The sequence below is a fragment of the Perissodus microlepis genome, chromosome 16, assembly GCF_051167445.1.
Source record: "Perissodus microlepis isolate ML-2025 ecotype Zambia chromosome 16, ASM5116744v1, whole genome shotgun sequence".
Classification (NCBI taxonomy): Eukaryota; Metazoa; Chordata; class Actinopteri; order Cichliformes; family Cichlidae; genus Perissodus; species Perissodus microlepis.
In genome coordinates this window covers 202,143-226,660 of record NC_140476.1, presented here as the reverse complement: position 1 = coordinate 226,660, position 24,518 = coordinate 202,143, and the positions used below count along the sequence as shown (strand labels likewise).

General features: G+C 49.9%; 1 protein-coding gene across 4 annotated transcripts in view; it reads right to left on the bottom strand.

Moving 5' to 3' along the window:
• zeb2a (zinc finger E-box binding homeobox 2a) overlaps positions 1–24,045 on the bottom strand; it is a 41,082-nt gene extending 17,037 nt beyond the window's left edge. For 2 of the 4 annotated variants that reach the window (XM_084954885.1, XM_084954888.1), the window contains exon 1: positions 23,050–23,319. In XM_084954885.1, the coding sequence (XP_084811011.1) occupies positions 23,050–23,122 (73 nt within the window). In that variant the 5' untranslated portion in view covers positions 23,123–23,319. Of the gene's footprint in view, positions 1–23,049; positions 23,320–23,850 lie in introns of those variants that run through there. The other 2 variants (XM_084954886.1, XM_084954887.1) reach the window with 2 other exon arrangements.
• Between the last annotated feature and the right edge of the window lie 473 nt (positions 24,046–24,518).

The window sequence follows — 24,518 nt, the reverse complement described above, 5'->3', positions numbered from 1 at the left end:
TTCATCTGCAGTGTTAAACATGCGTGTGTGTGTGTGTGTGTGTGTGTGTGTGTGTGTGTGTGTGTGTGTGTGTGTGTGTGTGTTTTATATACCTCCTCAATAATAGCTTATCATCATCAGTGATGCAGAATGGGCAGGGCCAGAGTCTACCTGTTCTCAGCTCTGAACCACATATGTGACAGGCTAAAGCTCCGCCCACATATGTGGCTGATGGTCTGGTTACCTGCAGATAAGCACCAGTGCCTTTTATCACTCGTGTTAAACTTTAAAAACCAGAGCGTTCGTTTTCTTTGAGCGCTAATGGTAAACACACAAACACACACAATTCCTCCACTTCCTGTGGACACCGTCACAGAGCAAGGAAATAAACACTTTATGCTTAGAATTCCACCTTAAACTTCAAGGATAACATTCCACCTTAAATCCTCCCCACCATGATTCCACCTTAAAGCAGAGAATGCCGCAGCAGGCTGAGGGTCCCGTGCCCTGATTGGTCGGTGGGCAGCAGGCACTGACCTCCCAAACAAAGGCCATTCACGCTGCTGTTTGCCTGCCAGGTCACATGACGGAGGCAGAGTGGCAGATGTCACCGGGGGCAACGCAGACAGCGCGTCCACCCCCCCACCAGGTTTCAGAGGGTCTTTGAGTCCATTCAGGGACAAAACAGACTCATCACAGAGCGCCGCTCCTCCTCATACAAAGACACATTAGCCCCGCCTTCTTCCTCCTCCCCGGGTTTCATCTTCCTCCTGCTCCAACATTTCTGTCAGACTGGGGGAAGGACAGATCGAACACTGGCTCAAGTGTCCATCCGTCGACTCACACACGAAACACGACGATGTCAGAACATCACACTTACATCATTCATGATGACATCAGTCAGCTGACCCAACACACAGGCACACACACAGCAAAACAAAAAAAAAACAGAGAAGAAGAAACGTCAACAGAAACACGACGGAGTCAAACTGCCTGCACGGAGCGCTCACCTGGCAGGTTCTACTTCCTGTTTACGTGTCTCAGATCAGCTGTTGATCACATGATCAGACTGATTGACCACTGATCACTTCCTGCAGGAGTGTCACAGCTTCATGGAAATCTCCACCTGACTGTCATCTCTGGCAGCCAATCACAGCTCTATATCTGCTGTCGTCAAAGGAGCTTGCAAAGAAAAGCGTCTGGGCTTCTTTAAGTTGTAGCTCCTTTGACTACAATGACCTGGATGACTGAGAACCTTCACAGACATATATCTGCTGTCAATCATCTGTTGTGATGAGTGGGCGGGGCTCCACAGTGCCTCCACAGCAGCTCTCGGGCTGAAATGGGACCTCCAGATGTTTGCTTCATCCCTGCAGGCTTGATCATTCTGACACGCTCCGCCGCTCTCGTAACATCCAGCCATCAATGATCAACATCGATGAGGTCACAGAGGGCGTCCCCATGCAGGTGCTGCGTCCGGTTCCTGTCGTTCGCTGTGAGGTAATGAAAGCAGCTCTGCCTCCTCTCTCACTCTCTCTCACTCTCTCGCTTCCTCGCTCAGAGCAGATCACCTGAGTAACGGGGGAGGGGGGGAGCCACACGTCGCTGAGGAAATGAGGTCGCTGCCTAGCGGCTAAGAGCTGAAGTGAATCATCATAGAGAGAGCACATAGGTGAATATGGGCAGAAGTAAGTGGACACCTGATGTTACACTCACATATGGTTTAAATGGACAAAGCCTCACAGCAATAGTTTCAGCTAATAATTACACTGCAGAGCCTAAAGTTTGTGGACAGCTCAGGACTCACATATATAATGTTTAAATGGATATGGCCTTAAGATCTGTCCACATAGTTTTGATATTTGAGTGAGTGTTTCTGTGTGACCCAGTCACCAAAAGTATCTGGACACATGGTCCACTGCTAACAACATCTGTATGGATTCGACCAAAGCCTGAACGCACACTTTTGCTTGTGTAACACGTACATATTCAAAAGATGGCCGAGTCAAAATTATGTGGACAGCAGGCCGTGCGACATGACACTGGTTTCACACGCTGTGATGGCGCCTGTGTGGATTACATGATCGGTCCATTGCACACGGACTTCCTCTGAACGCACCAATCAACACCTGAAGCACCAACCCTGCAGTTCCTCTAACGCCCAGTAGAGGCTGCTTCAAACGGTGAAAATCCCACCGTAGGTTCACACGTTTCTGCTGACGAAGCAAACCTCCACCCGAGCTGCACCTGTGGACCGTGTTGGTGCTGCTGGAGCATTTTTAATGACTTCATCTGCTGCTGTTGGAGGGGGGAGGGGAGGGGGGGTGAATTAAATTCATTCTTATTTATCAGCAGGAGTCAGCGCGCACACACACGCACACCCCACTAACCATCAATGGTGCTGCTGTGGAGAGGGTAAGCAGCACCAAGTTCCTGGGTGTGCACATTTCAGAAGATCCCTCCTGGTCAAAGGACACAGCATCGTGGTCAGCAAAGCCCAGCAGCAACTCCACTTACTCCTCAAACCACCAAATACATGTGGGACTTCATTTGGATGGTTTGGGAAAATATTATATCAAATAGATGTCCCCACAAGGATATGAAAACATGTCTGTGTGTGTCTGTTATCAGTGTGAAGGTGTGACAGCAGCAGTTCCTCTTTGAAGCGTCGGTTCTGAAACTGTTAATCAAGTTTTGGCACCTTGAGTGTTCAGGTCGGTTACAGCGGCGCGTTGGCCGTCGACCTCCACCCAGATACAGTAGCAGATAACACACACACACACACACACACACACACACACACTCATCTTTGAGCGAGTGTCACATGTCAAACATATAGAACATGTAGTGCACGTGGAATAAGTGCAGCACTTGCAGCACGCTGACGTCACTTCCTGTCTGTCACAGAGACAGAAATGAGAAAAATAACATCAAACATTCAGTTTGTGTAAATCATGTGAATTTAATGTAACAACTTAAAAGACCTTTGTATCAGTGCCAGGCTCACAGCCTTCACTTTTCTCGATCGATCGATCAGTCAGTCAGTCAGAGACATCGGTTGATTCATCGATCGGTCGGTCATTTCTCTGCAGCTGAATGATGTTTACAGTTGAAGGAAGGAACTCTGATCGCTCCTCAGGTTAAAGGAAATAATCAGAGCCACGGACAGATGTGCTGATGATTGATCCATACATGAGCAGGTGTTTATGACTTCAGTGTGCGAGAGCCGTGACGCCGTCACAGCCTTGGTTACTCACAAACACCGGGCCTCGCTCCATCAGTTCAGCAGCTTCACTGACGGTTAGCGAGGAGGTGCCAAGGTGATGCCGGCCTCGACCTGACAGCTAACGTTACTCCTATCAGCAGCTCCGCCTCGCCGTGCCGTCTGATTACAGACGCAGCAGAGAGGAGGCGGCGGCTGCGTAGCACTGATAACAGCCCACACCAACCGAAGGAGGACAAGGAGGTCAGAGGTGTGAACGGCGCTCTGCCTCACTGCTGTTTCTGCTACAGTTCAAGCACGAGTGCGTGCACACACACACACACACACACAAGCACACACACACACACACACACACAGGATCTTGTTCTACATGCATTTTGAAGCCTGTCAAACTTCATGTTTCTGTGTAAGTGTTTAATTAATCATCAGCCTGTGGCTGCTGGGGAAGGGGGGGGGGGGGGGGGGGGGGGGGGCACGTGGAGCCCCCCACCAGTAAAATGTAGGTTACCTTAAGAGAAAGTCAGACTTTCAGTGTGAATTATGGATGGAGGCAGCACTGAGGACGTTTGAGGGTTTACAGCCCAGCAGCCTCTCGGGGTGCGGGTGTCTGAATTATTCATCTTCCCAGGTGGAGGATGAGTCTTTACAAAAGACGAAGAGGAGGAAGAAGACGGTTATTAAATCCCTCTGATGAATACCTTCTCACAGCAGCGTTACTAAAACTTTCCCTCCAATAATTCACGACTGCAGGTATTTTAACTTCCCGCCGCTCTGGGAAACAACAGGCGGTGCGCGCCCGTCTCATTGCTTCTTAAAGCTCGCTGTCAGTTTCTGCCGTCACACTCACCGACTCGCTGCTGGATCAGGACCATCTTCACACAGCAACGGTCCTAATCCGGATCACAGAGCTCCCATATAGGGACCGGACTCACTACAACACCTGATCCTACCTGAGCCCACATCACACCAACACTCACTTGAAACTCGAGCAACATAACCCGAACACATCCCTCCAACACTCAGCTGAACACCAGCCAGTCAAACCTCTGCCACCAGCAGGCAGCGGCATCAAACCCACGCTCAGTTTGGGGCCTGTGCTGAGTCTGACCGTCAGCTCAGTGTAAGTGAAACAGTAAAAAATGGCACTTTAATAAACCCATAAACAACAGAAGGTAAGGGATCAATCACATGAATCAAAGGCTGTAAAGTCAGCAGGTGTACTGAGACACGAGTCCGTTACTGTAACAACACAGGCCGCCATTTCACGAGCTGATTGACCACATGACTCACATCTGCGACGTCTGTTCCAGGTATTGCTTCACTGCGGACTGACTGGACTTCGGAGGTATTTTAGGTTCGTTCCTGGAACAGTTTGAGGTAGTGAAACTGCTGATGGAGTCACTTTAACTTTGACTCACAAGACCTTTGTCCACCACAACCTGCCGCCGGACACAGCCGCTGGGCACGGAGGAGCAGAAGAAGAAACCGCTGCTGTCAGCACATTCACAGTTCACCCAGAGTCACCATTTCACAGGCTTCTGTTTGCTCCTGACTGCTAACAGTAAAACCAAATCCAGAGCAGCTAGCACGTAGCAAGGTGCTAACATGTAACGGTTAACCTTTAGCTAATTGTTAAATGTTAGCACGTAGCAGAGCTAACATATAATGGTTAACTTTTAAGTACTAGCTAGCACGAGTAACCAGCTAAAACCTAGCTTATCTTACCGTACTTTATGCTATCTTATAGTAAGTCAACTAATTCACTTAGAAGAAAGCGCCAAGCAGCTGTAAACTACAGCTAACCCATATGGAAAAGAAATAGTAAAAACTTATATGATTTACTCATGAAAGTGGCCACTTTCTCATTACTTTCATATATTGTTTTAGTAAGTATCCAAAACATACAAGTTTCATTATATAATTTTTCAAGGGATCTTATATCTGTTTTCACTCTTGTATGCTTTTCATACAAGTTTCACACAAGACAGATACAAACTTTATAAGATTTATATATATCTTTTCCATATGGGAAATCATGAAGTAACCTGATCCTCTATACATGAGTGTAGCTGTCAGAACAGCATGCCCACACACCGACTGTGTTAAAGAGTAAACACAAAGCTAACAACAAAGAAATCGCATTTATAAACTGTCTGACGTTTGTTCTGAAGTAATGATTCCAGTCCATTTTTAATGGCATACATAGTAAACTGTACACGACAGTGATGAATAATTATACCAGCTGAACGGCTCACAGGTGGAGCATTGATCCATGTCATGCAGAGAAGCATGCAGGGTGCTGCTGTGCAGAGTAGTCCAGAGTGTGGAGAACCAATCAGAGCAAATAAAGAGTGAAGCAAAAGAAGAGCAGCCAATGAGACGGTTTCAGGCCTGACGAGCAGAGCGGCTGCAGGCAGATGTGGACACGTGTTTGTGATTGTTGTAGCTGTGAGGTCAGTTTAAACGCCGTCTTTAAATCTTCTTAATCCAAAGGTCATTTGACCTTTTCCAGAACGTTCTCCTACAATAATGACATTATTTACATGTGTTCTTTGTTACCTGCTTGGTTATAAAATATATTTTACCCTCATCATCTGTAATAAATTAAATTACTGAATGAACCTCTAAACTCAATCTTACATACTTGTTAAATCTAACTTATAATTGAGAACTACTTTTTTCAGACATGACTTCTCCCTGAAGTACACTGGTCCCTCGTTTATCACGGGAGTTACGTTCTAAATATAACCAGCGATCGGTGAAATCTACGAAGTAGCCAGCTTTATTTTTTACAATTATTAAACTTTTCTCTCCTGTTTAAAAACTCTCAAAGTTCAAACCTCCGTAGAAAAATAAGTCCAGTATTATAGAATGAAACCAAAATCACCTGGAGGTGACGACGTTTCGTCGACATTGGTGTGTTTGTTGGGGAGCAAACTTATAAACATACAGTACAGCACTTCACTGTCACACTGCTGGCGATCGAAGATTTATGTAAATTTGACAAGCTGAACACATTAGCTGTGTCCCAAAACGTAGGCCGCATCCTTGGGAGGACCCGGCCTTCGCGGTCTGCGTGGGCCGGTTCCTTCGAAGACGGAGAAGGCCGGAAGTGCGAGGCTGTGAAATGGGACGGTCGAGCCTTCAGATTTGCGTCACCGCTGTCTCGGTGGAGTTTAATAAACTCGGCCGTCTGCTCCTTGCCATCTAAAATATATCAGGACACGGGCGTAAATTCTCGACCGTCTCACACTTCTGTTTAATCAGCTGTGTGAAAATCCCGGAGGAACCCAGCCGGCGGATTAATAAAGTTTTATTTAATCTAATCTAATCTAGTAACTTTGATCTCAGTCAAACCGATTTACTCCGGAACAAATAAACAACAACAAAAGCCAAACAATTACATTTTTTAATGACTTATATATCATGTTTAACCTGAGTAGCGAAAGAGCGGGGGTCTGAAAACGATGAAGCCGCGAGTCCGCTGCTCTCGCCGGGTCGAGAGACCACTGAGTGACAGACGTCTCCGAAAACGTCGGAACACTTTTGCAAATATGCGATGTCTTGATAAACCGAGCAGATATTTAGAGTTTACACAGCTAACTTCTCACCTGAAAATATGTTAAAAGTTTGATTTTTCGACCCAGAAAGAATAATAAGAGTAACATTAACACTAAGTAGCTGCCGCCATTGTTGCCTTCAGGGGTGAAGGACAGACAGGAAGTGAGGTGTCATAAGAGCAGGTCAGCGCTCGCGGTCGCACCTTTGGACACACAGATGTGCTCATCCACCACGTGACCTGCGACCCCCATACAGTTGCTCTCACTGCACGCCATCGATGGCAGCAAGGAGCAGCCAGTGAGGTGACGGGAACTGACAGGCATTCTGTCCTCGGGGTCGAACTTTCCACTCAAGTGGCCGAGCGTTTGCGGGGCACACAAATCAAAGAAATGACTTCTGATGCATCGCACGCTCCTCGCTGTGAATCACCGACCAATCACAGGACTGACGGTGACTGACACCTGAGCATCCAGTGATGTCATCATCAGGTGCTCCACACTTACTGGTCCCAGTTACAACCAGCAGGGAGTGTGGGTGGAGCGTACTGTCCACATACTTAAATAAAATGTGACATCACTACACAAGAAGTGATTTGACTTCCTGTGTACTCCTGAGCCTGCACGCCGGCGTGCCCGCAGAGAGTCGAGTCGCTGTGATGCTGCTGACCTGAGCGGGAGCTGGGTGGGGGCGGGACAATGAGCCCGGTGTTACGGCGCTGTGGTCTCCATTAGACCTCTCAGGGGTCTCCACTTCCTGCTGCGGCTCAAAGGAAAAAAAAAAACGCCCTCATTTTACAAGGAAAAAGGCGACCGCTCAAACTGAGCTCCCGTCACACACTCGACTCCAACCGAACTCCAACCGAACCCAGCACCCGCTGATCCTCAGCAAATGACCATCACACCTCAGACAACACGAACAAACTACAGACGCTCACTTCATCTCCATATTTGTGTATGTAGATGATGATGCTGGTGGTGTTGAAGCAGCAGGTGCCTCTCTGCTGTGAACCCGCAGCCTCCCTCGTCTGTCTGCTTAAAAACCACAAATGGCTGAGCGAGTCGCCGGGCGGCACTCAGAGCCTTTAAGTCCTCGCCGCACTTTACTCTTCCTCGTCTTTTATTCGTCCTCGTGACGTTAACGGCGAGCGTGCGGTCGAGCGGCTGCAAAGTGGACGGCGTGTTTTACTGGAAGTGGTCGTGGGAAATGAGAGAAAGATCAATTATCAGCTGATTTCCAACAGGCGACGGGGCGTTCGCTGCCCGATAGAAACGTTAGAAAATGAGGAAAGTGAAAGTGACATTTCCCTGAAGAGAAAGAACCGTGACGCTCGGTGGAAGAAACGTCTGTGAACCGTTCAGCCTCCGCAGTTATCACCTGACGGCGTGACGACGTTTTCCTCCATTTCTCTGTATCAGAGAGGAAATGAAAGACCCCGCCCTCATCAGGAAGTCCAGACGCTTTTCTTTGCAAGCTCCTTTGACTACAATGACCTGGATGACTGAGAACCTTCACAGACATCAGGATGCACACACTCATCAAGGAGTCACCGGGCTCACAAACGGAGACTTTTCTGTGTTTGGCAGCGTCACAGACACACCTCACACCGACAGACCGTTCAGTCATGTAAGACCACCTGAGCAGGTGTTCGAGCGCAGCAGCAGCAGCTTCCTCTGTGACTCTCTGATGGTAATGGACCAGTTTTAACTGGTTCTCAGATCAGGGTTCAGGTCCAGCTCAGGTTAGACACTGACCCGAGAGACAATAACCCAGTGCGTCTCAAACCTGCACACACAGATCACATGATGAGCGGCGAGGATGAGCATTGCCTCAACTTCCTGAAAACTCTGATTGCACAACAAGTCTGCTTCATTACCTGATCGCAGCTGAAAAACAACTACTTCCGTCTTCTGTGAATAACGGGGAGGCGGGGAAGACCTCAAACAATACCACGACCCATAATGCTCTCTGCTCCGAGGTCTCAGAGAGAGCAACACCCGCTCAGAGCAGCGAGGCAGAACCCGGGCCTTGAAACCACAATTTCAAAGTTCGGCTTAGAGTTGAGAGGAGATGTACGAGCAGCAGCTGAAAACTCTTTGGGTTAATGAGTTCATCGTCTTCATCGTTAATCCTTTTATTCACCTCTTTCTTAAAGTCTTCACATGACCCTGCAGAACCTGACCCCAGACGTCCCCACAGTGGACAGCTGTCCTGTGGACACATCTGTCATAACTCAAACCATCCAGACTTTGAGGTTCTCGTGGAGCCGTTTTTGGAATCTGAGGCCACACCGGTGTTCACAAGGACCGCCTCCTCTGATACCATCACATCCTTGGCACTGACGTAACGCAACAAAGCAACAGCTGTCCCGACACCTGCCGACACCGCTGTGGTGTATATCATGCCCACAGGAGCATCAGCTGATCAGTGTGAGGTCACAACTAACCAACTGATGCTCAGGTGTTGAAAACTAGAACTCCTGTAACCTGGTAACAGTAACACGTCACTGTACAGTGATGACATCACCGCCTCTCAAAGGTTCATCTGCTGATCAGCTGATTCCAGTGTGGGGGGAGAAAACTTCACTCAACTCTGTCAGAGCCACCTACAGGTGTGTGTGTGTGTGTGTGCATGTCTGTGTGTGTGTGTGCGTGCGTGCGCGTGTCAGTGTGTGTGTGTGTGTGTGTGTGCATGTCAGTGTGTGTGTGTGCGTGCGCGTGTCAGTGTGTGTGTGTGCATGTCAGTGTGTGTGTGTGTGTGCGTGCGTGCGTGCATGTCAGTGCGTGCGTGCGTGCATGTCAGTGTGTGTGTGTGCGTGCGTGCGTGCATGTCAGTGTGTGTGCGTGCGTGCCAGTGTGTGTGTGTGTGTGCGTGCGTGCCAGTGTGTGTGTGTGTGCGTGCGTGCCAGTGTGTGTGTGTGTGTGTGTGCGTGCGTGCCAGTGTGTGTGTGTGTGTGCGCGCGCGTGCGTGTGTGTGCGCGTGTCTGTGTGTGTGTGCGCGTGTCTGTGTGCGCGTGTCTGTGTGTGTGTGTGTGTGCGTGCGCGTGTGTGTCAGTGTGCGCGTGTGTGTGTGCGTGTCAGTGTGTGTGTGTGCGTGCGTGTCAGTGTGTGTGTGTGTGTCAGTGTGTGTGTGTGTGTGTGTGTGTGTGTGTGTGTGTGTGTGTGTTAGGTGTGGTCTAAAGCCAGTACGATGCAGCATGAGTCAGGAATGAATAGAGACAGACGGAGAGACAAGCTACTATTTCAGTCCACACACACACACACACACAGACACACAGTAACACACACACACACACACACACACACACACACACCAGCCCCTCCCTGCAGGAAGCAAGAATGTGGCTGCTCTGTGTGATCACAGCAGCTCATCCACTTTCCTCCTCTGACCCTTTAAAACCGGTCCGCTGGTTCTAAAAGCTCTGGTGGTTCTAAGAGCTCTGGTGGTTCTAAGAGCTCTGGTGGTTCTGAGGCCCAGCCCGCTCGCTGAATGAGGTCCGTGGTGTGAGGAGACGCCTGTGTGTCAGAGTCATGGCTCCTCCCTCTGAGACGCTCCCCACAGCGCACCAGGAAGTCACAGCGAGAAGCAAGTGTGAAACACACTGCATGCAAAGCTAAGACCTGATTATTTCAGGTTCTGACGCAGTTTGGAAGTGACCTTTGAACTCTAATGGACAATCCCTTTCAGATCAACCAGGGGAGAGAGACCAGTTTATTAGGAACACCCGATCCTTCCATCCACCCAGCATCACATGGGCAGGCTCACAACAGGTCAGACCTGCCTCAAGTCCTCAGTTTGAGGCTGAAAAGCCTTCATCAGCCTTCATCATTCTATCCCTCCCCAGTCACGCTCTCACTGCTCTTCAAAATAAAAGTCCTTTATCCTGTCAACGAATTAAAGCGTTTAACCAAAGCGACTTCATCCCTGATACGTCATCGGGTTTCATTCTGCACCCCGAGTGTGAGACAACAGCACACTAATGAGAGGAGGAGCGTGTGACAGAGCGCCATGTTAACAAGAGGAGGATGAAGAAGAGTTTGTCTTTGTCAACGAGCTGAAGAGGCTGTGAGAGAAGGAGCTCCGCTCACTAATCACAAACTCCGAGGACACCCACCAATCAGAAGCAGGGACACAGGAGATGCTGAGTTCTGAACCACAGAGAGGAAGCAGGTGAGACAGGTGACAGGTGAGTTGGCATCACACAGGTAACCCAGTTCCTGTGTGCGTCCCTGGCATCACTCTGAGAATGGAAACTCTAACAAATGTCAGCAAAACCTAAAATAACTGAAAATTTCCTTCCTGTGCCCAGAAACCACCGCAGCCCTCTGATAGCGGGGGAATCCCTGTGTGTCACCGAAACCCCAGCTTCAACACTACTGATCTATTTCCAGCTCTTCTCCTGCTCTGAGCACATTTACAGAAAGTCAGAGCGAGCGCCTCCATCTGAGCATGTGAAGTCTGAGGTGGTGTCCCGCAGGGCTCTGCTCTCGGCCTGCCCAGGTACGCCCAGAGTCCACAGGCTTCTCTGTTCAGGGAGCTCGACCTTCACTGCACACCTCCCTGTCCTGTTCCGTCTCAGCCTCACCTTACCCTCATAGTTAAACTCGTAAATATGGATGAAAACATTTAGTGTCATATTCAAGCATTCTAATACTCCACTCCTTCAGGGTCACTCTGACAGGTGACAGCTTCATAGTTTATGTCACCATTTTTACTCTTTGAGTCTAGGAACTTTAAAACGACATCTGCAGCAAAGAGTCAGAGGCAGCAGGTTTGACGTTTCTGGTGGTTCTGTTTATTCTGATGGTTCTATTGGCTCTAAAGATACGGATGCTTCTAATGATTCAGATGGTTCTGATGTTACGGAGTCGTCCTCCTGTATTCCTGCTGGAGCTGAGTGCAGAAGCCTGTGAAGCCTCTGAGTTTTACTGATGAGTGCACACATGAATAAATGCTCACAGTGTGAAACTCAAACGTGTGGCATCCTCACTCGCTCACAGGAACTTCTACATATTTCTTCTTTACTCACTGACGTAAAGTCCCACAGACTGAATGAGTGCATGCGCAAGTTCAGTCGAGCCACCACGTCAGATGTTCCTGGGCTTCAAACGCCCGAATGTCCCTCAGTCCCCGACTCCAGGGACGTGAGGCGGCCTATGGCTGCCAAGCGGTCCTGAGGTCACAACCTCACTGTCCGAGCAAAACAGGAAAGAGACAAACACATGCTGTCCATGCAGATCCGCAGGAACACTATTGTCTGAAAACTGTCCGAACACACTGAGGGCTGAACACTGCCAACACCACCCAGGAACCAGATCGAGAACAAGAGCAGGAACCAGTCTGAGGCTCCGGTCTGTGAACGGGACAGCTGAGCAGAAACTTCAAACTTAAAGGAGCTGGACAAACACGAGGTTTCATCAGCTGACTCAGCGTGAACTCACTGAGTGCGCTCTAAGACACGACCCACACAGCGCTGAAGGTTCAAACCTTCAGCCTCAGCGCGGAGGTGAGCGGAGCAGAATTGGGAAGTGTAAAAGAAGAAAAGGAAATAGAAGAAGAGTGTGAGGGCATAACGGGAGGTGTGTGTGTTCTCAGAAATAGAAGAAGAAGCAACAGTGCGGTGACGAGGTCGCCAAAGCCCGGAGAAACGGTGTGTCAGCACATCGCAGCAGAGGGAAGTGAGGGCCGGCGAGCCGAGTGTCGACACGAGAAAGAGGAAGCCGGCCGTGTGACTGTTTATCTGCACTCGTTTTTACCTGCTTTCACACGTCCGAGTGCCGCGCCGCACCGGAAAAACAAAAGCAGAAGAAGAAGAAGCAGAATTAGAGTGTGAGCAGAGAGAAACACTGCAAACACACACAGCCGTACCAGAAAATAGCCACAACCCATCCCAGTGAATACTCAGAGCACTCAGCTACTGCAAATACTCACAGAGAGTTTCTGCTGAGGCTCATGACAGACTTCAGGTCTGGCCAGCAGCAGTACACAGACCTTCAGCACTTCTTGCTCGGGCTTAGGAAGTCAGGGAGCAGACCGCCATCGAGTTTAAAGACCACATGTTAGTTATTCATGGATGGTGGAGGGAGAAGTTCCTGTGAGCACTGAGTTCAGGAGCATCTTTAACCTGCTCATCAAACCCGGTCTGCACAGGTGAGAGGAGAACATAGGCTTTAAACACAGATGTGAGTGCATGGCCCAGATGTGGCCCACAGCAGGCGGTGACCCAGGCAGACTCAGGTCAGGTTCACTTTAACATGCCAAAACTCAGCCATGCTCCAACTGAGCTCGCTCAGTAAACGCCGTCAAAGACAGGAGTCACACATGGATCATGACAGATTTGGTACAGCCCGGCTTACAGCTCATGGCGGGCTGATGGCGGCTCTGTGCAGTCAGACAGCAGAGTGAAGGCTGCGAGTCGACTCGAGGCATCTGTGATCCTGCGTGAAGCTCAAACAGCTCCACCATGAAGCATCCAGCTCCTCCTCCTCTCGCCGCAGCGGCCGCAGAAAGCTCATGGCCTGCTCTGAGAATCTTGCTGCCCATCCCCATCGACCCGCTGGCCTTTCTTTGGCTACGGTCGATGACTCGAGCTGGGACTTCACTAAATTCTCTTCTGGTCCGTTGCACGAATACATGAGTCCGACGGCGATTATTGTCTGCCATCGCTCAGATCAATTTGCATTTAACCCAGATTCTGGGACCAAAGAGGACTGTCAGAGAAACGGGGACAGGAAGCGGTCTTAACGCAGTCTTTGTGCGCGCCTCATCTCTGCTGGTCTACGCTCAGCCATAAATCACCGTCTTCACATTCAGCGTGCCAGACGCCCAGGACAAAAGAGGCTGCTGCGACCCCCCCCCAATACCCCGAGGCGGCCTGTGTCCACTGTGTCACCTAGTTCGGCCCCATGGGGGGGAGGGGCTTTTCCCAGGCTCATTAGAGTGGTGAAGGCAAGGAGGGGTGGGGTTGTGTGGGGAGGCCAGCCTGGTGGGATCATTAGTTTCAGGTGAACTGGTTTACCCGGCAACTGGACAGACTCCCAATATAACCACTAAGAGCTGCACACTCACGCCACAGGCAGCTCCCAGCTGCAGGTTCAGCTCGCGTCCAGGCGTCCCCACAGAGCCACGCATCAGCCAACCTGTTAGCATCAACGCTGTTAGCAGCAGGCTAAACGTCTGATGTCACTTCCTGTGCCAACGCCTCTGTAGCGTCAGGGTTAGCATGAGCCAGCTGACGCACTGTCCGATGGCGAATGATGGCGCACACCACAGTTCAGTGCTCTGAACATCAGCCATGTTCAGAGCACTGATGATGATGAGGTGCCTTCAGTGAGTCACCGGTGGTCCCCAAGCACGCTCTCCATCACAGCGTGCTGCTTTAACCTACATGTGCAACCGGATGCGGGCGCAATCACAGCGCCTCATCGACTGACCCGGTTACGCCCGTCGTACTGTCACACCATTGCTGCTGTACCTCCATCCATGTGTGAAGCCACCCAGACTGTAACACGCCTCATGTGTGTCACAGCGATCGATCGCAAACACAACACGGCGAGCGGCGAGGGAAGAAAGAGCACGCTTACATCAATGACCTCTATTGACCGAGCCGGGCGCATGCAGCCAGTGGGCGCTCACAAAGCCGGCCTTTCAAGTTCATCTGGACTGATGTAATAAAATTGACACATGCAGTCGGATGAATTCTGGGGTGCCGTTACCTAAACGCTGCCCTGCAAAGTGCTGTCTCCGCCCCTCACTGCAAACGAATCAATTACAGAGCAGCGTAATCCTGTTAGGGGCATGAATGCATACCTCCCCGCTGGCAGGTGCTGGCAGGCTGAGGGGCTTACTGGAGCAGGCCGTATCAAAGCCGGGGTTTATCTGCCACATTAGGGCTGAGGCGAGCAGCCGAGGACGAGCCGCTGCGCCTGTGCTCGGCGCCGACACAATGAGACTCTGTCCCGCGGCTTCCTCTCACTCGTCCACGACTGAGCCTCAGAGGAGCTGTTATTTCTGATGCTGCACTCGCCTCACCAGGAAATCCATCCACACAAGATGTGAGATCCGTCAGAGGATGGAGATGGTTCAGCTCGTTTTGATGAGTGTGAGCTGATGAAGTTGAGTCGAGCTCAGGAAAAATGATCCTGAACCTTTACCCAGAATGCACTTAGTGACTGACGACCTGCTTTCTGCTCCACTGTTCAGCTGGCCGAGCAGCAGAAACAGGCTGCAGACAGTGGGAACTGATCTGGTGTCAGCCTGAAAGCTTCCTGTGATTTCTGCTGTTTATGGTGGTGCGAGGATCAACATATATATACACATATGGAGGGGGGGGGGGCATGGCTGCATGTTAACCACGTTTGACAGGCTGCACAAAAGGGTCAGAAGAGGGACACCTCGGGTCCCATGACGCAACCTGTACACCCCCCACCCCATCGCCCTCCTCCTCCTCGGCAGCCAGACTTCCTGTTGCTCTCCCGTGCTGCCAGAGAGGTCACAGCTGACTGTAACGGCGCCGCGGCTCAGCGTGGTTACAGGACCGTTCCACACTCTGATCACTAACACACATCCCGTGGACGATGATAAAAGGATCTATGAGGACAGGTTATTTCTGCTTGCATGTGTATCCTGCTGCTGTGACTTTGTCGTCCCAATGACTCTGAGCCACCGTACGTCGCCCGATGCATTCTGACACATGTGTGTTGAGCTGTAATGAGGCGGCGTGGACAAAGGTGGCGGGCTGAGGGAGAATGAAGCGTCTGTCAGGCTGGGAGGGGGATTATTCTCCCCCTAACCTTTTCAGCTGCGCCTGCTCCTTTGATGGCTGACAGACTCACAAAGGCACCTGCCCCATCCCCGAGTGTCCCTCGCCGCCCCGGCCTCTCCTCCCCTGACCTGACCGGCATTCCTGGCCCACATGAGGTCCTCCCCATGGCTACCTTTATGCCCCCCACCCACACCAAAGTCTGATAATCCCACGGCAAACAGAGGCCGTGCACGAGACTTCTCACAGCCTCTCGGCTCAAAGGTGGACGACCGATCAGCCCGTCACCGTGGGAACCGAGGCCGGGAGAGAAATCAGTGAAAGGCATTGTGGGATCGGTGTGAGGAGGCGGTGTGGTGTCGGCGAACACGCAGACCGAGACTTTACAAAAAGATCTGAATGCGTCCTGTTCTCAATCTTTATTTAAATAGGAAGTTGTCTGATGTCACCCTGATCACATGGTCTTGTTTTAATCAAATGACTGTTCCAGTGGAAACCTGAAAAGAGCCTGTGTAAGCGACGATGTTTCATCTTCAGCGTCACACTGACCCGTGGCTGTATGAATCCTCTCAGCAGCGAGGCGAACGTAGACTGTGCCGTCACGGCGCTCAGACACAGAAGAAGAAGAAGGAGAAGGTTTCATCAGCCTTCAGCTGTCACAGCACTACACACACACATAGAGTCCGATGAGCCCTGAGGCCACGCCCACCTTTACTGCCACGCCCACTCATGCAGCCAATCATTTAACATGCTGGTGAGAACTGTAAGGACTCAGACTCATGTTCTGTGTTTCTTGGTGGACTTCCTGTTCAAATTTTTTTACACAGTGTAAAAGATTTATTATTTGAGCGTTCATTAGTCTGTGTGTGTTTGGACGATGACCTTCAGCCCGATGCTCCAGGTTGATGACTCCGATGAAGCTGAAGGCTCGGGGTACGTAATGAACCTGCAGCACACCCACCCAGGCCCTGCCTACACACTCGGTGCTTCTAACTGAGCGGGCTCGCCTCTTGTGGCTCGCTGCGTTCGGGTGTTCACAGCACCGCAGAGGTGGAGAAGTTTCCCTCAGCCCAGCTTCTTCGAGCAGCTTTGACAGGAGCGTCAGCTCCATTATCTCACACTCTGAGGGCAATCCGTCAGGACCGGGCCCGAGGCAGTGAGCTCGCACCGAGCAGCGCCTCATTACTTTTCTTGGCAGATCAGTGACCGGGACGTGGCCCGAGGACGTTTGTCCGAGTGGACGGAAAATCCTCCTGAACTCTGGAGGTGAAAGTGAGCCAAGTCCTCGCGAGACACAAACTCAGAGAGACGGGCAGGAGAGCAAACTCTGTGCTCCTTCCAGGCCCCTTTAAAAACTGTTTAGAGGTCAGAGACGGGCCATCGGAGTCACAAACATTCGGTAGTCGTAGTTCAGTATTTCATTTCCAAACGGCTGCCGGGCTCGTCTCTCACACTCTCTGCCTGAGGCCCTGTAGGACCTCCAGCCCACTCAGCTGAAGATCAGCATCCGCCCACAATTTAACTCACTGCCTCTTCAGTCAGTCTGAACTGCCTCAGGATTCACCTGGCCCAGTACCATACCAGTACCATACCAGTACCATCTCTTAATGTGCTGATGAGCTCTGGTTGCCTCAGTGGTTTAAATCAGAACCGTGAGCAGGCCGTGGTGATGGACAGCAGGCAATAGGAACTGGGCGGGGCCTAAAGCTGGATATGGAGGTTTGTGTGTGTGTGTGTGTGTGTGTGTGTGTGTGTGTGTGTGTGTGTGTGTGTGTGTGTGTTCAAGAGTTATTCAGCTGTACGCTGGCTGGACACACAGATGTCCTGACACCTTAATCCAGCCATCCGTTATTGATTGTTCCCCCTGTGTGTGTGTGTGTGTGTGTGTGTGTGTGTGTGTGTGTGTGTGACCTTGCCGCAGGACCCAATCAAACAAACCTTTGCTGTGAGGGAGGGGCCAATGAGAGTGTGAGTGCAGCAGAGCGAATGGCTCTGATCATGTGACGACCAAATGTAAACATTCAAAAATAAAAAAAGTGAAATTCAAGATAAATGAAGAATAAAAAGAAAAGAAAAACTGAGAAACACACAAAGTTTATAAGAAGAAACGTAAAATTATATCTAACTAAAAATCTTAAACACATAACACCTTGTTTTAAAATGTATAAATGTAAATTAAACAGCAACAAATCATGAAATTATTTTTAAAGTCATAAATATATTAAAAAAAAATGTAAAAATATGAAGTACAAACAAAAATAAATACAAGTTTAACCATTACAAAAATGAAACTTTCTTTCTTTTTAAAAATAAAAGTTATAACAAATAAAGCAAATGATCAGAATTATAAAAAAATACTAAAGTCAAAACATCCAAAACAAAAATTTTGTGATTTTTGTGTTTTAATTATGTTAAAAAAGATTAAATTAAATTAAAAAATTAAATCTTTTAATGATTCTCACACCTGTTATACAGTCTGTGTGTGTGTGTGTGTGTGTGTGTGTGTGTGTGTGTGTGTGTGTGTGTGTGTGTGTGTGTGTGTGAGAGTGTCCAGCGCTGGACTGGGACAAAAAATTGGCCCGGGCATTTTGACTACAGACCGGCCCACAGCGTACATCACTGCCCATTGTGACAGTGATGTACAGTCTTGTTGGTATGTGTGTGATTTCTGTACATTTTACATCAGATAAAAACTTTGGTTGTAAGATTCAGATAATTATTTGTTAAAAGCGAGACATTTTAAATGAGAATAAGAAAGTATTTCTTTGTGCCCCCCTCTCCCTGTTAATGCCCTACCTGGCCCCCTGGCAAAACTTTGCTGGATCCGCCCCTGCACAGTTACCAGCTGTCAGCTACATAGAAAAGGATCCTGGTGTTATTTGTCTCTCAGAAACAGTTCATAACTTCCCTTCAACTCATTCCTGTCACCTAAAAGGTAAACCTGTTTCTCCATCACCTGTTCAGCTCTGATGATTCAGTAAGGACGTCTCCTGGTTTCATCTTCATGTTTCCCTCTCACCACATATCCAAACCGACATCATGACCAGCAGCTTTACAGCTGTGGCTCCAGCAAACATCAGCTGATACTAGAAATTAATATTAAATAAATTCTAACAACAGCTGATCAAACGTGCTGCTGTTGTTTAACTCGACCTCCGCTAGTTTCCTCTTTCTGGCGCAAAGTGGGCGATAAACAAACAAGAGAGAAAAGCCGATCAGCTGATCATTGATCAGTTTCATGATTGAAGTAGCAACAGGAGAGGGAGGGGAGAGAATGAGAGAAGAAGAGGCAGCTGCAGCGTAAAGACAGAGAAAAACTCCAGCTTTGTGTCTTTTTCATTGTAGCTGAAGTCCGGGACAAACTGTTCCTTTTCAGCTCAACACGAAACCTGTAATATTTTCTCTGAATACGAGACGATTCTGTTTTTTAGGGGACGGTTGGCAACTACTAACTAACCTTATGAATAAAATAAAGTTCACTATCAGTAACATCATAGCACCCACCCAGCTGTATAGAAACTCCATCATGCTAGCTAGTAGCAGTACGAGTTTTTGTAACTGACTGTAAAAAGTCAGCACAACGAAAATAATAATAATAATAATAGACTGCAGCTCATAACTTCTTACCTGAAGTTCAGTTCACCTGACACTTGGACCAGCGGCCGCCTCGGGTCTCTGCTCCACCTGCCTCCCCTTCCCTCATCCACCTGCTGTTGTAGCTCCGCCATAGCCACCACCAAACAACTGAGTTATTTTTACACATCTGCCAGCATCTGGCCAATCCACCACCTTTCACTGTTTATACCGTTACAAAGAAAAAAAAAATCATCGGTCCACCGGCCGGTCCAGCTGTGTGTGTGTGTGTGTGTGTGTGTGTGTGTCTGTGTCTGTGTGTTATCTGCACGCCGACCTCGGCCGTGACCTTGGCGGTGAACGTGTGTTTAGGCTAACGGCGACAAAGCGTCACCGGACGGCTCATCGCTCACTCATGAAGAAAATGTGCACATGGAACACGGTGGGGACACACACACACACACACACACACACACACACACACGTGTCAGTCACCTTGAAACACGACAAACAGCAGAGAAGTTCACCACCAACACTGTTCCACTGCACACCAACCTGAGCATCACAGTCACCTGTTGAAGTCCCACTGTGAGCTCAGGAGCGATGACATCACCAGAGCGAACACGCCTCCACAGAGCCGACACGTCTCACCTCCCACTTCTTCCTTTTCTAGAAATCAGCCTCAGAACAAGAAACGCTGCAGCGCAACTTCATCTCAGAAACTGACGCGCTGACCTCATCAGGATTTCACTCGACCACAGACAGGAGTTACAGCCCACAGCGGGCCGACGGCACTCCGGCAGAACGTGTGAGGAACCCGAGAGGCCGATCTCAGCTCAGAGACACGTCCACAGGACTGTTCGTAAAGACCTATTTTACAACTTACACACGATCCACAGAAATGCAGGAGAACGCACGTCTGCCTTGAACAACAAGAAAGATATCTGAATAAAAATGTTAAAGTAAAAATGTCACTCACGCCTGACAGAACGACAAAAGTCTGAAGAAATCAGAAATCAGGTGCTTTCTATTTTTAATGAACTTTAATCACACTCATCCACGATGAACGCATCAGTCTGCAGTCACCGTTTCTGTTGGTCATGTGACAGTGATGTCACTGTGATTGGGATGTTTTATTTTGGCGGGACAGCATTAAGCAGACTCCGTGTTGTTAATACAAGTTGAACAAAGGGCCCGTTCTTCGGCGAGCCAACCGGGCTCCTCCTCCCTGTCCCACCAGAGGTGTTTGCTCAAATCCTGCCGGGGGGGATAATCTGCTGTCTTTCACAATAAAAGCTTACTGGGAGGGCACGGGCTCAAAAATGAGGGATTCATATCACATGCTGCATTTTAAACTTGATTCCTGACCTGTGAGGGAGCTGCTGATGCTGCAGCACAGCGGACGGACGAGGGAGGCAGGCGGGCAATCCTGCACTTGCACGCACACGCACACACGTTCATTTAAACACATTAAAGCTGCTCTCTAAATCCTCGTTTGTCGTTCTTGTAGAAATTATTCTTTGACGAGTGTTGATCATCAAAATTGAACAAAAACCAGAAGAAAAACATGAAAAATAAAATTAAATCCAGAAAAACAAAAACAGGATTCATTTAAAATAAAATATATTTTGTGTCACACAGAAAAGTAAAGGTGAGAAAAGGAGGACATCCCACCGTGAATATTCAAAACACGAAAGACTGAAACAAATGCGATGGGCGGGACCAAAGCTGTGACATCATGAACACATTTAATAAACATCCCCCGACCCCGTCAGCTGACAGCTGCGTGTTTAAGGGTCGCCATAAAGTTCAGAGGATGAGTCGGGGGCGAGGAAAACGAAGCTGAGCGCAAATCGTAGGGGGAGGGGCTTAATGCAGGCCGTACACACACCTTCATCCACCTTCCTACTTTCTTTTATTAACCTCACTGCTTTTCTCTGCCCTCCATCTTTCTTTTCATGTGAGGCGGCGTAGCGAGCGTCCCCGACGGCGCTGCAGCCTCTGAGTGCTGATTAAGGATGAAGAGAGCAGTGCTTTCTTTGTTCTGCCCCCAGGGGGGCGCTTACTGAGGAGGGGGCAGATATGAAAGACATTGAGGTCAGGGAGGAGGAGGAGGAGAGTGATGGCACGGCAACGGACCAGGGAGCTTTACGGGACGTAAACCTGGACCATCACCAATGGACAGGCACACAGCAGGTCCTAAGGGGGGGGTCAACACATCAGCCAGTTTACACACACACACACACACACACACACACAAAACTGTAAAACACAGGAAGTGAAAATGTTTGACGACCGAACGATGAAGAGCTGTCAGTAAAATCCCCCCGAAGTGGTGAGGCACATGCACTGAGTGCACACACACACACACTGACCTGTCAGGGGTCACCTGCTGATCTGGGATCCGCCTGAATGCTGGAATCAGCTGACTCCAAACGTTACAGGTGTTCGGGCCTGCAGTGATGACCAACAGTCTGAGCCTCAGCGTGTTTCTGAGTATTTCAGTTGTGTGTTTGTGCGTATTTACAGCTCGTCTTGAGCGGCGAGCATGCTTCGTGTTCAGTGTCCGACACATTTCAGTAAATTGACAGCATCTCTGTCTCTGAATAAAAACCTTACCAACATGAAACACTCAGCTGTGACGGCAGACACACACAAACACAGCAGAGTGTGCATGGCCTCTGCTGATGTTGGATCGCATGTGGAGGCGAGGTTTATCAGAGCTCGCCTTCAGCGTTCGCCACATAATCCACAAAAACCTCCATCAGCCGCACACTGCTGCGTCCACACATCTACGAGGCTGAAACCACCAGGTCCACCTTCTGGTCCTGGTCCTGTTCCAGATCCTGGTCCTGGTTCAAGTTCAGGTCCAGGCTCTGCTCTGTGTTTGTGTCACAGATGCTGCTTTAAAGCGGCTCCTGCACCGCCGGCACAATGACACGGCTGTGAGACATGTGGCATGAATGGTGCAGCAGGCAGCCTGACACGGCTGCAGGGGGGGTCGCCCTACACACACACACACACACACACACACAGAGTTGTTGCTGCCGGCGGCTCGGCTGTGCAGGAATCCTCAACTCACACAGACAGACTTGAACTCAAACCTGTGATTTCTTCACCACATCAGCTCCGTTTAAATTTAAACGTGTCCCAAAAACAAACCCATGTGCACTTTTATGACATGTGACCTCCTCCTTCTCCTCAGAAGGAGGAGAAGAAACCACGGAGACTCCGAGAAAAACCAGCGGGACAAACAGCTGCAGCCTCACAGCTGGATGAGACAGCCAGAGGTGGAGGAGGCCCTTCAGATCCTCTTACACCCCCCCCCCCCAACCGTCACTGTGACCTCCAGCCCATCAACAACAACCCACCCACCCCCCAGGGCCCCGAGAGGAGGAGACGAGCCACATCCAGAGACAGGGACAAACCACGGCAGCGTGAAAACACAAGAGACAAAATATTTCGTTGTACTATTGTACATGTATGTATATATACTCACACACATACACTGTGCATGACCGTGCAGAGACAGTAAACAGTTATCTTGTATCTCATCTAATGAAAACAAATGATTTGATTTTCACGGATTTTGCGTTTGTGAGGCTCAAACGTGTTTCGAGGAAATGAAAGTTTAAATGTTTAAACCAAAATTCACAAAGTGTGACACAAAAACTCAAACAGCCCAAACTCTCTTTCACTTCCGGTCCCTCTCACCTGTCCGTTTGTTTGTTTTCACATAAAATAAACAAACATGGAAATGAACTCCACGGCTCCGCGCGGACCCGCAGGTCTGCGCGCGGGTAACGGTCCTCGTGCCCGGCTGAGCGCAGACCTCCGCCCCGCCCGGAGCAGCGCCTCCCGGTCCCGTCAGAAAGTTTGAGGCCGGCGGGACGCGCCGTGCCCGGGGCCGTGACAATGTGTGAGTCAGTGTGTGAGTCGGTGTGTGTATTCGTACCGTTCTTCCTCCGGGGGTTGGCCTGTTTTCGCCTCTTGCAGCGGGGACCCTCCGCCATGATCTCCGGCTTCATTGATCACTGAGTCCGCGGCTCCTGCTGCTCCTGCTGCTCCTGCTGACGGCGGCACACACACAGTAAATCCCGGAGCAGCAGCTCCTCGCGGACCTCGCGCTCACACTAACGTGCGCACACTTTGCGCTCACTTTCTGGGAGTTTGCGCACCTCCGCCCCGCGTGCCCGTCCGCCTGATCTGAGCGGAGTGTGTGCCGCTGTGACAGAGGAGGAGGAGACACACACACACACGCACAGACACACACACACACACACACACACACACACACACACACACACACAGACTAACACTCATACTGACACACAAGTCAAACATACACTCTCGGTCCCTCCTCCTGTCAGTGAACTTGTTGATTTTAGGTGTAAAATTAAAACCAATCACTCATCGATACATGATCAATATTAGAGTATCAGGCCGAGAGCGCGCTTATATAAGCTCAACATTCAGGCCTGCAGTTGTATAATCGTGCGCGCGCAGGTCAACATTTCCCATCTCATCCGGAGCGAGAGCGGGGAGCGGAGCGCAGGCACGCCGGGAACGACCTCATCCTCCCCGGCCAGCCTGCCTCCATCCACCCGCTCCCGGCCCCGGAGTGCAGGCTCAACACCTGCATCCGGATAATACCTGGTGGCGGGAGCGCGCCCGCCTGCGCTCACCTGTCCGGACAGGTAGAGCAGGCAGGTGAGCAGAGCGCATTGATTGGAGGAGAGGAGGAACGGCCACCTACCGGCAGGCTGCTCGGTTCCGGGAGGAGGCGGCAGGGAGGCAGGAGAGCCTCCCGCAGAGCGGTACCAGAGTCCGGCCACAGAGTCCCGCTGAGTCGAAGCGGAGAGTCCGGGCTGCGGGTCGGGCTGCTCCGGTGTGCGCGTGCTCCTCCCGCCGTCACCGATTTTCTGTCCGCATCACAAACAGCGCGAGAGCCTCGGCAGCACGCGCCACCTATCTGCGCGAGGAGGAATAATGACCCCCCCAACACACACACACTTTAATTTGCAGGTTCCTGTGTCCATACGCGCTCACCTGAGCCTGCACCTGATTGGCTCACAGGTAGATTACCTGGACAGGTGAAGTCGCTATATGCAGAGGCACGCGCTGCGCTCACTGAGCTGCAGATCACAAGCACGCGCAGACTGCTCCGAACTCCGCAGGTGTTTCTCACTTGGAACAGTGGTCACGTGGTTCTTTTTTAGTTTGACCAACAGATGAAAGAAGCTGACGTTACATTTCAACAATGAAAAAAACCCTAATAAACTTTGTTAATAAAATATTATTTAAATTCGTAAAATCATATTTTAAAAAAGTTTTGACTGCAAAGAAAGAAAATCTAAAAATACGTTTATAACGATAATAAAATATGTCTTTTATTTTAATACCGGTAAAAATATGCTAAATTCA